The 13,956-nt window shown below is 34.5% G+C and overlaps 2 protein-coding genes across 3 annotated transcripts in view; one reads left to right on the forward strand and one right to left on the reverse strand.

Moving 5' to 3' along the window:
• LOC125059170 (endothelin-converting enzyme homolog) overlaps window positions 1–13,269 on the reverse strand; it is a 51,219-nt gene extending 37,950 nt beyond the window's left edge. The window contains exons 1-2 of the mRNA XM_047663459.1: window positions 13,086–13,269; window positions 8,049–8,159 (exon numbers count right to left, since the gene is read on the reverse strand). Of these exons, the coding sequence (XP_047519415.1) occupies window positions 8,049–8,159; window positions 13,086–13,118 (144 nt within the window). The 5' untranslated portion in view covers window positions 13,119–13,269. The remainder of the gene's footprint in view (window positions 1–8,048; window positions 8,160–13,085) is intronic.
• A 399-nt stretch (window positions 13,270–13,668) lies between these two features.
• Window positions 13,669–13,956, forward strand: part of LOC125059048 (dihydropyrimidinase) — a 50,764-nt gene continuing 50,476 nt past the window's right edge. For both annotated transcript variants that reach the window (XM_047663230.1, XM_047663233.1), the window contains exon 1: window positions 13,669–13,893. In XM_047663230.1, coding sequence (XP_047519186.1) covers window positions 13,852–13,893 — 42 coding nt within the window. In that variant the 5' untranslated portion in view covers window positions 13,669–13,851. The remainder of the gene's footprint in view (window positions 13,894–13,956) is intronic.

Raw genomic sequence — 13,956 nt, forward strand, 5'->3', positions numbered from 1 at the left:
ATCAAATTCTTTAGCTTAATATTAAAGTTATATGTATATGTACTTCGCTAGCCATAAATGAACTACCTTTCTGTTTCATATTATCTGAAACAGCAGCATCACAGGTTTAGATTGAGCAAGTACTACTAAGCGTCCTCTACATCGACTATATATTTGCGTGTTGTTCCCACGAGAATGTAAGTGCGTGCTCCTATTTCACCATGCCTCCAGCTGATAGAGGACAAATTTTTGTTAATAATTTATTTTATTATTGTTAATTACTTAAGATGTCATGTGGAACATGGTGTAATGGTTGCAGCTCCTTACAAACATTGTATAAAACAAAAAACTTGGCGATTAAAAAGAGTGGCGGAGAGTTTATTGCCAGTTCTTCTCATCCGTTCTACGCCCTTGATTTTAGAACTGTAAATGTAAACTTGTAAATGCAAAATTAGAAGCATTTTATATATGTATATATTTATTTCTTTGAAGTTCATAAGTGTATATTTTGTAACCTTTATGAATAAATAATTTTTGAATTTGAATTGAAGCGGTTCGGAAATTTTGTAAAACCCATTTCTTACATAATATCACTGTTTTAAATGCCCCGCTTCCCAATGAAGTATTTCCGAACCAGTGTAGAAAAGAGGGTACCAATTCTTAAAAGGCCGAAACGCTCGCACTAAAGGCCGATTTACATTATCTTAGTGTTTAGAAGAGTGCTTTAGGATAGTACTTTAGTTGAAACATGTAAACGCTACTTGCTTTAGTAAACGCTACGCTAAAGAACTTGCCTTTCAAGTTGTACTAAAGCACTCTCCTAAACACTAAGATAATGTAAATCGGCCATAACATCAGGTGAGACGCTTGCCTGTTGCCCCTTGTACTATAAAAAAATATCCAAATCTTACGCAAACACGTAGCTCGTAACAAATAAAACAATTATATTAAGACAATGGAGATATACAATTAATTCGTGACATCACGTAACAGATGTGATCTATGTATCACAGATTACTATGTATTATTATATTAGTTGACTAATAAAACTGTAATGACATAATCTTTGTAAACATTATTTAAATGTCGGTAAAATAGAAATGTCTTCATTTCGGATTAATGCTAACATAATTAAAGAAATACTGGAAAGTTACAAAATTTAAAGGAGTATAAAAGAACATTGGCTTAATGATGTTTAATATATGTTTTTGTTATTAAATTATAAAAAAATGATTAACTTTTCAATGTTCTTCACCTACGTACATAATAATTGAAAATTGATAAATAGAAAATTAAAACAAATTTAAATTTTGATCTCTGATACTATTACACTGCCATACCTTTAACGATGGTAGCATTTCTCGCTGTATTGTAACTTTTCAACGTTGGTTATATACAACGCAATGTTAGCACAAAGTCTTAGTTATTCGTCCATGAAAGAAAAGCAAAGAAAATAGTATACAAAATTAAATGTAAATGATAATATTCATATCAGACGAGCTCAATCTTTAAATTTATTTAAAAATCTCCTTTTTACACGCTTTATATTAGCTTCACCTGTATGTATGTATGTAACCGACTCCTTCGGACTCGATTTTGACCCACTTTTTACGGACAGATTTAATTCAAACTTTGCGCACCTGTCAAAGATCGATGACAATGCAAAAATCCGACAAAAAAAATGAAAAAAAATAAAAAATAATTAACTAAAAAATAAAAAATAAATAATAGTTTAAAAAAACTAGAACACTCTGTGCCATATTTTTCGTCTATCGAGCAACCCACGCTTTTTCACAATAATACCAGTATTTTTTGTTCATTACCATTTTCAGCCTAAATTAGGAATTATTTTTCACTTTTTAGTTTGATGTGCTTTAAAAGCGTGTGTTCTAGTTTTTTTAAACTATTATTTATTGATCATCTTTTTTCAGCCTCGTTAAATACTACTTTTATATATTAATTGTGAGTCAATTAACCTTAGGCTGAGCTTTTACATGTCTGTTTAAACATACTATTATTTATACCTTTTCTTTAGATTTTATTTTATTTAATTTTAGTATCTTTTTGTTAATTAATTATGCATCTCTTGTACTTTACCCTCTGTAGGTGTTTCTTTTTTTATCGTACTATACTAGGGTTGCCTGGAAGAAATCGCTTGTTAGCGATAAGGCCGCCCGTTGCCTAATAACTTATGTAACCTACTTACTTTTTGTTTTTTTTTCTATATGTATAATTATGTGTATAGACCAGTGCCGATAATTTTTGAAACCAAAAAAAATTACAGTAGGATGAAACCCATTAGAAAAGGAGGGGAATATGATCAAAATGAAAGGAAAAATAAATTACGGTCGATCTGAGGTCGGGAAGGGGTAGGGGGGGGGGGAGTTTTAAGGGTAAAAAACGGTTTATCTCGATTTCCGGCAAAACTAAAAGTCATATCGAAGAAAGTTAAATTGCAAAGTTTTAGGTAATAAAAAGATCTAAAACTTTTGTATTCACACATTTTTCACATAACCTCAAAATTTATGTGAAAAATTCAAAAAACCAAGTTTTTGGTTTTTAATTTTTATCTTTTACAAAAATATTTTTTTTTTAACGAAATTTAGTGAAAACATACCTTTCTATGTCCCAAATACGCTGTAATTTATTTGATTAAAAATGTTTATTTTTTCACCTTATTTTGAATTTATATCGAAAAAACACCCTAATTTTCAATCGAAAATTCTGACGTCAAAATTTCAGCTTTTTTCAAAAAGTTGGTGTGCTTTCAGTTCGTTGAAATCTTTACTTTCCTATGGTAAAAAAATATATATATATTACCATAGTAAATCTTCTCAGAAAATGCAAAAAATCGTATGCAGTAACGCCCAGACCCGTCATCCCCTTCCATACTTCTCTATGAATCTTCTTTAAATTATAATCAGATGCCTATTTATTACTATTTTAAGATAACTTATATATACCTGAGTGACCTAAAAAAAAAAATTAGCCTTTAGATGGGCTAAAATTTTCGCATTTCATAGAGAAGTAAGGAAGGGGATGACAGGTCTGGGCGTTACTGCATACGATTTTTTGCGTTTTCTGAGAAGATTTACTATGGTAATATATATATATTTTTTTACCATAGGAAAGTAGAGATTTCAACGAACTGAAAGCACACCAACTTTTTGAAAAAAGCTGAAATTTTGACGTCAGAATTTTCGATTGAAAATTAGGGTGTTTTTTCGATATTAATACAAAATAAGGTGAACAAATAAATATTTTTAATCAAATAAATTACAGTGTATTTGGGACATAATAAGGTAAGTTTTCACCAAATTTCGTATAAAAAAATAAATTTTTGTAAAAGATAGAAGTAAAAAACCAAAAAGTTGGTTTTTTGAATTTTTCACAAAAATTTTGAGGTTATGTGAAAAATGTGTGAATACAAAAGTTTTAGATCTTTTTATTACCTCCAACTTTGCCATTTAACTTTCTTCGATAGGACTTTTAGTTTTGCCGGAAATCGAGATAAACCGTTTTTTACCCTTAAACCTCCCCCCCCCCCCCACCCCTTCCCGACCTCAGATCGACCGTAATTTATTTTTCCTTTCATTTTGATCATATTCCCCTCCTTTTCTAATGGGTTTCATCCTACTGTAATTTTTTTCACTTTTTATTTATTTTAAAGGCTATCTGCACTGGTCTAGTATTATGGAAATGAAGTGTAAATAAATAAATAAATGACCCCAGAGCTGGTGCTTTCCTCCCTCAACGAATAATCCCAATACAGGGAGGAAATGCTGCCAGGGTTACACATATCTTCTTACAAACATTGACAATCTTATTTTACATAAGCGTGGAAAATTTTGTCTAATATAACGGATAATATTTACAAAGCCAACTAGCTAGGTACTACAGCATATACTGCCAATTTGAACACCTGAATACACAGATAATTGTATCTTCTTTGACCTATTTAATCACTAGGCGTTAAGCACAACATTTTAACAAATAACTAACGTAAGATAAAACATTTGATTTTTAAACACTTTGTACTAATAGCTTCAGAAGGCCTGAATTATGCTACGTAAAGAGCAGTGACCTAGTAGCTTGAGCATGTGACGCTCATGAGAGAATTCGTAGGTCCGAATCCGGGTTGTGCACCAATGGACCTTTAGTTATTCGCATTTAATACTCCGTCGTACAACTAAGAAAACTTAGACCCAAATGCAAACCCATAAGAGAGACTTAGACAAAGAAACAGGTAGAACCTGTGGCCAAGGCCAAGGTTTGTAGCCAGTGGCGTAACAATAGGGTGGCAGGGCTGGCAAAATGCCACGGGCCCCCGACCCAAGAGGACCCCTGCCCAAGAGGTATTATGTTCTATGGATGAATGTGAAGTCTCCAATACGCATTGGGCTAAAGTGGGGACTACAGACAATTCCCTCTCGCCTAAGAGAGGAGGCCTTTGGACATTAGTGGGATATACAACGTGTAATTCTCTTCGAAAATCTCGAAGTTTATTAAAATTAAACAGGTGGTATAGTTACGTTATTGTTTATTTTATTACGCTAGCGGTTAGAACTTTCTTGAAAATGTTCAGCAGAGGATCTTGGCGTACCAGTGAACCAACTTCAGGGGAATTTTCTGCGCATTTATTGTGTATTAATTAATCCGTAATATGTTATTTTGTATTGCGTCGCTATCGCTTGCTATATGTTTGAAGTCGACAATACCAAATAATATAGTTATTCTAATAATCTATAATATAAAAATGAATCGCAAAATGTGTTGGTAAGCGCATAACTCAACAACGCCTGGACCAATTTGGCCAATTCTTTTTTTATAATATTCCTTGAAGTACGAGAATGGTTCTTACGGAGAGAAAAATAAAAGAAATTGAGAGAAAAAGTCTAAAAACAACACTTTTCTATATTCCCATACAAAATATTCGTAATAATACTTAAAAGTCAATTTGAACTTTAATACCATATCATAAAGTTCAAGTGTTAGTGGAGGGGTTCCGGGAAGGTACATTTTTATTTTGTATGTATTTGTTGTCTTATCAACTTTTTTTTATCTTACTAGCTAGACAACATCTATACACATAGCCACAATGTATACAGAATATTTGCATAAAAATATCCAAGTCGCCTGTCGTGTCTTGCACTTGTTAGCAACTAATATTTGTTCAAGAACTTAGTCCATTGCTTTGTTCTTAGTATATTTCCATGTGACATCACATATAATTATGTAAAATCCCTTTTTACTTGTTATACTTCTGTGTCTGTCTTCTGTTTACTCGAGTAAACGTGGGTAAAGTAAAGGATAGAAGACGTATAGGACACTTGAAGGCGATTTATCAGCTGGAACGTCTTTAAACAAATCCGGGTTGAATCTCCTCTGGCCTGTTTGGCAGTGACGGATGTTGATGGCACTCAAGGTTAAAATATGCGGATCCAATGTCAAATTTGTGCTGCTTTATCGGTGGGAATCGTGGATGGGTATACGGCGAAGACACGATTTCAAGGCTTTCAATCACACGCTTAAACATGGAACGCATCAGGAAGCAATACATCTCTTACTCTTTTTTTAAAAGCATTAAATTACGAAGAAAGCTAGAAATTTGCAAATAAATGCTCTTTACCCTCAGACTATATTTGAGTTTTCTATTTATTACTTTATACGCCAAGGTTGTTTTTGCAATATATATGTATACACCGCTGTGTGAGTTCGAAAAGTGAGTGACAGAATCGCAAGGCTGCACTTGATACGTCAAAATTTTTAATAAAGAAATAAATTCACCTTTACATACTCAAAGAAGTTTAACTTAATTCATTGAATTACATTTTATTTGCGTTCACAATAGAGGCATGAATATGTACAATATTTTAAAAAAACGGTGCTACAACCGCAATAGGTATATGTTTTATGCTCATTTGTCAATCTAATAGGCAAGTAGGTGATTAGCCTCCTGTGCATGACACTAATTTTTTGGGTCTAAAGCAAGCCGGTTTCCTGACGATGTTTTCCTTCACCGTTCGAGCAAATGTCAAATGCGACAGAAAGAAAGTCTATTGGTGCACGGCCGGGGATCGAACTATAGGGATGAAAGTCACACGATTAAGCCACTAGGCCAACACTGCATTAAAAATACTATAATGCAAGTATAGTATAGATAGAACATTTTACAATTTTAATAAATAAAAGAGAATTTTATGGGTTGTTAAGAGTTATAACGCCTGATGGAAAAGTAATTGAATCGCGTCGCCGAGGCGTTATCGATTTGGTTCAAGCAATAAACATCACTTTGTGAACACTCCTTCCAATTTTGTTCGTCGATTTAAAGCTTATGGTAGATGGGGATACGTTTTCGTGACTATTCATTAATCACATTGATAAGGAAGTAAGTAATTAGTTTTCTTTGATATTTCTACAGCCAATCTTGAAGAAAATTCGCATTTAGACTTTCTTTGCTACGTACTTCGCCATAATAGGCCTATTTTTTATATAATATGAGGCAAACGTGCAGAAGGCTCACCTGATGTTAAGTGATACCGCCCATGGATTGACAGAATTCTCGCAAGTGCCTTTCAAGAATTGGTACGCTCTTTTCTTGAAGGACCCTAAGTCGAATTGGTTCGGAAATACTTCAGTGGGCAGCTGGTTCCACACAGTTATGGTGCGCGGCAAAAACTGCCTTAAAAACGCTCAGTTGTGGAACGACGGACGTCGAGGTGATACGGATGGTATTATTATAACAATGTTATATATGCGATTATAACAATGTTCGGTACATTGGTATGCCATCGAAAACATAATTTGTAAAAAATCTAGTCTCAGTTCTGCTGCAAAGTTGTGAGATCTATGTAATACCAAGTCGGTCAATTTATAGGGACTGAATAAAGGGTCTCAATGGACCTTCTGCCTTAAGGTATTACGTAGTTAGGTAACCTAACATACACTGACTATATAAATGTTACAAATATTTTATGTTTAAAATAAATACATTGACTTGGCCATCTGCTAGAAGTTATCGGTAAGTCAGTTAGTGACAAAACTCAGAAATTGGACTAAATTTTTTAAATTATACTGGTAATTAAATGAAATTTGAAGTATACTGTGTTTATATAATTCTTGCTTGGAAACTGAATATTCAGGCTTCTAATTTTACCCACAACGAAGTTACATGAGGAACAGTTATTTTGAGTTTGAGTTTGACCTAGTCATAGGCGAGAATAGGGGGATCTTAGATCTCAGAATGGCGGTTTTCTGATTCGCAATAGGCTGCACACCTAAGAAACCTCACTCATACCCAAACCCACCTTTAAATAGATACGTCAATAATATAAAGGCTGGTTTCATGAAGAGTTGCATATCAGAGTTTATCGGACATACTTAGTAAAGCCAAATAGGAAAGATACCTCAACTTCCTTATAGCCTGTTGACGCCCACTGCTGGACAAAAGTCTCTACCTTAAATATACAGTCCGTCCGCCTCCCTTTCCGTCCACCCTCACCAGGTTATCTGTCCACCTAGTGGGAGGCCATCCAACGCTTTGGCCTCATCCTCTTTTCCAGGACTTTATTGCCCCATCGGCCATCAAGTTTTTACGCTCATTTTCCTGTCAGTGACTTGGGTTCTTCTACGAATCCTTAACTTAAATTAGTTCTTAAAATTAAAGACCGTGAAGGAGGCAACCATTAAGAAACTTGACGCCTTTGAAATGTGGTGTTACCAAAGAATGCTGAGGATACGCTGGGTCCATAGTCACGAACGAAGAAGTTCTACGGCGCGCCAAACGATTCCAAGAACTCGAAGAAGATAAGTTACTTGGGACATGTGTTTCGACACGAACGGTACCGACTTCTTCAAGTAATCATGATGGGCAAGGTCGAGGGGAAAAGACGCGCTGGCAGAAGGAGGAAGTCGTGGCTCCGCAATATTAGAGAATGGACGGGAGTGGCCAGCGTAGAACAGCTGATGCGCTTGGCGAAAAATAAGGAGTATGACGAGCTGACCGCCAACCTCCAGTAGTGGAGAGGCACTTCAAGAAGAAGAAGAAAATTAAAGGTAAAGCTACTTACTGTGTGATATCGTATGTGTGTGCCATCCGACCGGACACCTTCGTTGAGTTGTATGGAGCTGACGCTGCCGGAGTCCTCATCCATAAAACCAGTCTTCTTATACCGCGCCATCTGAAAGATTAATAACATCCTGATTAATTCTTTAACCTACGCAATTGTCACGTTCTCCGTCATCTCTTTTTTTTGAACGGAGCAAACGATGTTTAGTGATACGCCCCTGGACACTCTCAATGCGGATGCTTTTTCTTGATGTCAAATTGATTCGGAAATACTTTAGAGGGCAGCTGGTTCTACATAGTGGTGGTGCGCGGCAAAATTGCCTTAAGAAACGCTTAGTTGTGGAACGACGGACGTCTCTATGACGAATAAAAGTGTTTATGTTAAAACAACGCAATTACAATGGCTCAATTTAAAGTGACATTGTTCAGAAACACTTACAATGTTTCAGTTACTTGTAATTAACAGAACACTGCTTTAGTTAAAAAGAACAGAACAGTGCGTTGACATTGCTATAAGCACTGAAACCGACTCTTATTGTTATTCCCTACTGTTAAGTATTTAGCTTGAAAATACACACGATGAACAGAATAAATAAAAATGTTCATTATCTGTAAAACAATTACAACAACATAAACAAAACAGCATAGATGACACTCAAATCGAAGTTGGAGGCTCCCAAATCTCAAGCTCTTCTGATCTTAAAACAGCACTTTCAAAATAAGCCTAAAATATCTTTAGTTAATTTTATAACAAGTATATATTATACTCGGATTCAGTATTTATTAGCGCATTAATTAATACTAAACAGTTTAAAACAATAAACTCCATCCGAATGCGTGCGTAGGCGTGACTCGCAAAATAATTTTATTATGGGGAAGAGCCCATCTCGGACGAAATTCCGGAATAACGTCATCGTTATTTCGGAAATATCTTCCGTCCGAGTTCTATATCCAATCCGTGGTACGAGTAGATTTGCTGTAAAAGTACAGTTTCAACATAAAACAACGCATCGTACGTAAGTACGCAATATTCTTCGTCTGTTTCGTATTTTTTCCAGGGTGAGCCGTCTGGATGGATTTAAACCTCAATCCTTTTATTGGTGAAGACAATTCCGTAAATTTATAAAATATACAGTCGACTCTCGATAATTTGAAGTTTAAGGAACCAGAGATAAACTTTAAATTACCAAAATAATGAGCGTTTAAATAACCACTAGGGGGAGAGGAGACTCAAGTAAATAAGAGTTTGATCGATATTCGTGATTTATTGTTTCAATATTATTATTATGTATTAAAAATTAAATTAAATTATAAAATCAATGGTGCTACAACCTTTTTAGGTCTGGGCCTCAGATTTCTGTATCTGTTTCATGATCATTTGTATAGGCAAGTAGGTGATCAGCCTTCGGTGCCTGACGCATGACGTCGACTTTTTAGGTCTAAGGCAAGCTGGTTTCCTCACGATGTTTTCCTTCACCGTTCGAGCGAATATTAAATGCGCACATAGAAAGAATGTCCATTGGTGCACAGACGGGGATCGAACCTACGACCTCAGGGTTGAGAGTCGCACGCTGAAGCCACTAGGCCAACACTGCTCCTATATTCAACTACGAGTATGCACTCACAAATTTTATTTCGAACAGAAGTCCGTCATCTTTTATGAGTGAGCGAATTCAGTCTATCATTGTCAAGATGTTATCAAACATTAACATGACTATTATTAACGTTTGAAAGAAGACTGGACAGGTCTGTGATCATAAAATCATAGAGATACTATTCCTTCAACTTAAAATTACTAAGGGTACCAATTAACAGTTATTTTTTTTTTATCTATCTAGAAGTCGAAGGACCGGAAAAAATCAAAGTATCTAAAATTGAAATAAACAAGTCAAGTTATCGAGAGTCCACTGGATATGATAAAGAAGTACTGACTTATCAGAAAAAGAATGTACCAATTCTTAACAGGCAGACAACGCTGGGCGATCTGTCAATGGCTCTGTCTGTCAGTTTCTTAACATCAAGTGAGTGAGAGAGAGCCTCGTAACTTCCAATAGCAGCCGAAGATTCAATATTGAGCTTTTGAACTAATAGATCCAAAACTACCATATTTATTGAGAGAACTATACATTTCGTGTATAGATGTGGGTTTTTAGACTGCCCCAAGTGTTATTGAAACGGTAATTAATTTATTTAGGTGATTATACCAATACCATTAGGGGTTAGAACATTGGCAGTACGTATTGATCTTCGACATTCAAGGGCAGATAAATAGATTACAATACTGATTACGCGCTGCGTGCTGGAAATATTAAGTTTGTACATACAAAAAACAACACGTTTTTGTATATAATCTTTATTGGATAAATTTATTAAAATTATATTATTTATTCAGAGGCGGCCTTACTCATTGCGAGGCCCTTTGTCTTTCGTAAAAAGTATGTGATCAGATGTGTGGTTGGAGTTGTACAAATATTAATATTATTACGATGTTGTAACTCATACTGCACGCAAAATAATTCCAAGGTGACAAGAGTTAACGAATAAAATTAAAAACGGGGATGCCCCGAGCGATAGAGGAGCAGAGCATTATGCCCCGACGCCCAAGCTGTGCGATTAAAAAAACCCATCTTCAAGTATTTGGAGGCGCGATATTCAAGTACGAGTACTGCATAATAAATTTTTCAATTATGTTTTGAGTAATTGAATTAGCTATCTAACTTTATTTAAACCGTTATGTTCCTTAATACGTAATTAAGGATCGAAATCAAAAGTTTTTTTTTTTTTAAGTTAGAAAAATCTATATTTTTTTAAATTTGGTTGGGTCGTTGCGACTTGCGTGAGGCCCCGGGCTTGTTCGCCACCCTCTAAGGCCGCCACTGATTTTATTTAAGTCTGATCTTTGGCGCTTAAATCCAAGTTCAGTTATATAATATATTTCTTATAACGTATTATTAAATATTACTTTTATTATTATTATATTATTGAATTTCTATTATTTTTTAAGTGTTGCTGGTTACATTAAAGGAATTGGCCAAGACTGGGATTGTAACACAACTGGTATTTTCAATCACATATTAGGATGTATAAAGTAAAAATGAAATTAACTGCATAATATTTAGCCGTAAGGCGCTAAGGGATGCAACCTCTCTGGATCTCGGTCCTTTAAAATAATAATAATAAACTAGTGCCTTTATAAAAGACTTACTGTCCTTCATAAAAGACCGTACCAATTCTTAAAGGCCGGCAAAGCATCCGCGAGCGCTCTGGCATTGTGAGTGTCCATGGATGGCAGTAACACTTAACATCAGGTGAGCGTTTAGTTTTTGTTGTATAAAAAAAACAACAATCATGTGTCCCAAGCTCCAAACATAGTGAGAATTTTATTTTACGAACCAGCTGTGTAGCAATATACTTACACAATTATTTATTATAAATAAAATAAAAACAAAACAAATTAATACAAATTACAATATTTTTTGTTACTTATTCCATATTTAAATCAACATTATCTCAGCGTAATAGTTAAACTTAAAAGCTTTAAGCTAGTCCACAATTGCATTTTGTATGCTGAAATTGCTAAACGTTTTAATATTCTGTTAGTTGAAATTTTTCCTTACAGTTTAGTTTTCAGACAAGCTTATTTAACAACTAATTTTTTTTACTTGAAGTACTTTTATCTTTTAATGAACCTGAGATAATAATGCACCGGTGAGTATTGTTTCGCTGTGTTAGTTTAATCATAGGCAATTAATTTAATTGTCTTTGGTTTCGTTAAACTTGAAATATAATCTATATGTCACCGTAAAATTGTAAACACCGTTAGATTGTAATCTATCTCGCGAGATTTTGAACTGTCGAAAGATTGTGAACCGCAACGCACTGCTTACAATTTAACGTATTATTATACGGTAGATTGTAATCTATCGAAGTAAAACCGTCAAATTGTGAAACGGATCGCACCTCGCGCGCTGAGGTTTCTGATTTCTGTAGGTTCACTAATTTATGTGTCGAACTATAATATTTTAAAGTTTAGCCGACATTCCGTGTATACCGCATCACATTACGGCGGTTTTTGCCACGCACCACCACTATGTGGAACCAGCTACCCATTGAAGTATTTCCGAACCAATTCGACTCAGGGTCCTTCAAGAAAAGAGCGTACCAATTTTTAAAAGGCCAGCAACGCACTTGCGAGCCTTCTGGCAATGTGTCCATGGGCGGCGGTATCAATTTACATCAGGTGAACCTCCTGCCCGTTTCCTATTACATAAAAAAATCACCATCAAGTATTAAAGGCTTTTAAATATTCCTAGGCCGGGAGAGCTCTTGTATATATCAAGAAAAAAAATCCATGCGAACCTTTGAATAACTTGTTACATTCATTTATTAAAGTCATGATACATTTTGATATAATTTATATTAACTGATAGAAAGCTTTTAACTTGGATATCTTATCTATATAATAACTGATTGTAACAATAATAAAGCTATATTGTGTAGTATATAGGAGAATATATATATACAATAACCAACGGTTGTTTGAAGGTGTCTCTCTCCATCATCTAAACTCGAAACAAATCGACAAATTTGAATTGAAATTAGAAAATCCATAGTTATGACTTAAAATTGTAATCTATTTGTAGGTACTAAAAAAATAAAAGTATATTATACGTATAAAGTATATACCGCAAAAACTACTAGACCAAATTAAAAAAAAAAAACCCGTTAAAATGCAATATTATTATTTACAAAAAAAATTTGGCTGTGCAAAGCCGAACCAAGTGGCTAGTTATTAAATTTCATTAGTAAATCAAAAACTGTATCGAGTAGGCTCTTCATATAAAGATAATAATAGCTAGTTCTTAAAGTATATAATTTATTGAAGAATACACGTAGGTTGCGTAAAATTAATTGAAATTATTAACGTTTTATATTTTTCATATATACAAAGGGCTTTCCCTTCGCAGACATAGCAGTTGTGCGATCTCTATTTTTACGACGAAAAACATAATGCAAATAAATAAAGCATAATGCTCACGGTTAATCCTGGTTTCAGATGAAACGTAGGCATCGGGTCGCAATCGTGTATTCACAGGCGCTTCACTTAATCGTTCCGATCAAAAATATAGTCTTTTAGAAAATTTTACATTGGAAAAGCGCGAAATATATCACCACGTCATGTAGGCGCGTTCGATTGAATGTTTTGGTCGGGTCTTCGCCGGGACCGGGGACGAAATAGTACGTTCCCCTGTCGCAATAATCGACGTTTTCTATTTCTTTATTTAAGCGCCATCTATGAAGCGATATAGGAATTACGTAATACTTTTGTTAGTCCTATCTTTAAGTGGATAGATAGTAAATATTCCTAAAATTGTAATTTAAATTTTTAGATTTCTACAGAATTTAACAGCAGTTGTTTTATATAATACAATGAAAAGAATATCTAAAACAATACTTGAGTTTACTGCCATCTAGTGAGTATTGTCGAAACTACGACAAAATACCGTTGCCTGTAGCCTATAGTAAAACTTATAGTTAGTTCCCATGTCACCTTACTCCGCCAACCAATCAACTTAAGTTCTATACGCATGCGCGTAGAGAAGTTCATTCAATTAGTGATAAGAAAAACCTGCACAGAGTACATCAACGTGAGCATTGAGCAATAGAGCAGCGAGCGAACTTCAGTTCATAACGGATTTTGTATGTTAGCGGGCGTATAAATTATTTCGGCTACCTACAAAATTCCGCCTACACATATTTTATAAATAAACAATCGTGTTTTGTGACAGTGAAATAGATTAAAAATGACCAACGCACCAGTAAAAAAAGTGCCCATACATTTACAGGTTAGTCGGAATTAATTTTTATGTTAATACACATTTGAAATTAGAATTATTATTATTATTATG

Source organism: Pieris napi, chromosome 19 (assembly GCF_905475465.1).
Source record: "Pieris napi chromosome 19, ilPieNapi1.2, whole genome shotgun sequence".
NCBI classification, from domain to species: Eukaryota; Metazoa; Arthropoda; class Insecta; order Lepidoptera; family Pieridae; genus Pieris; species Pieris napi.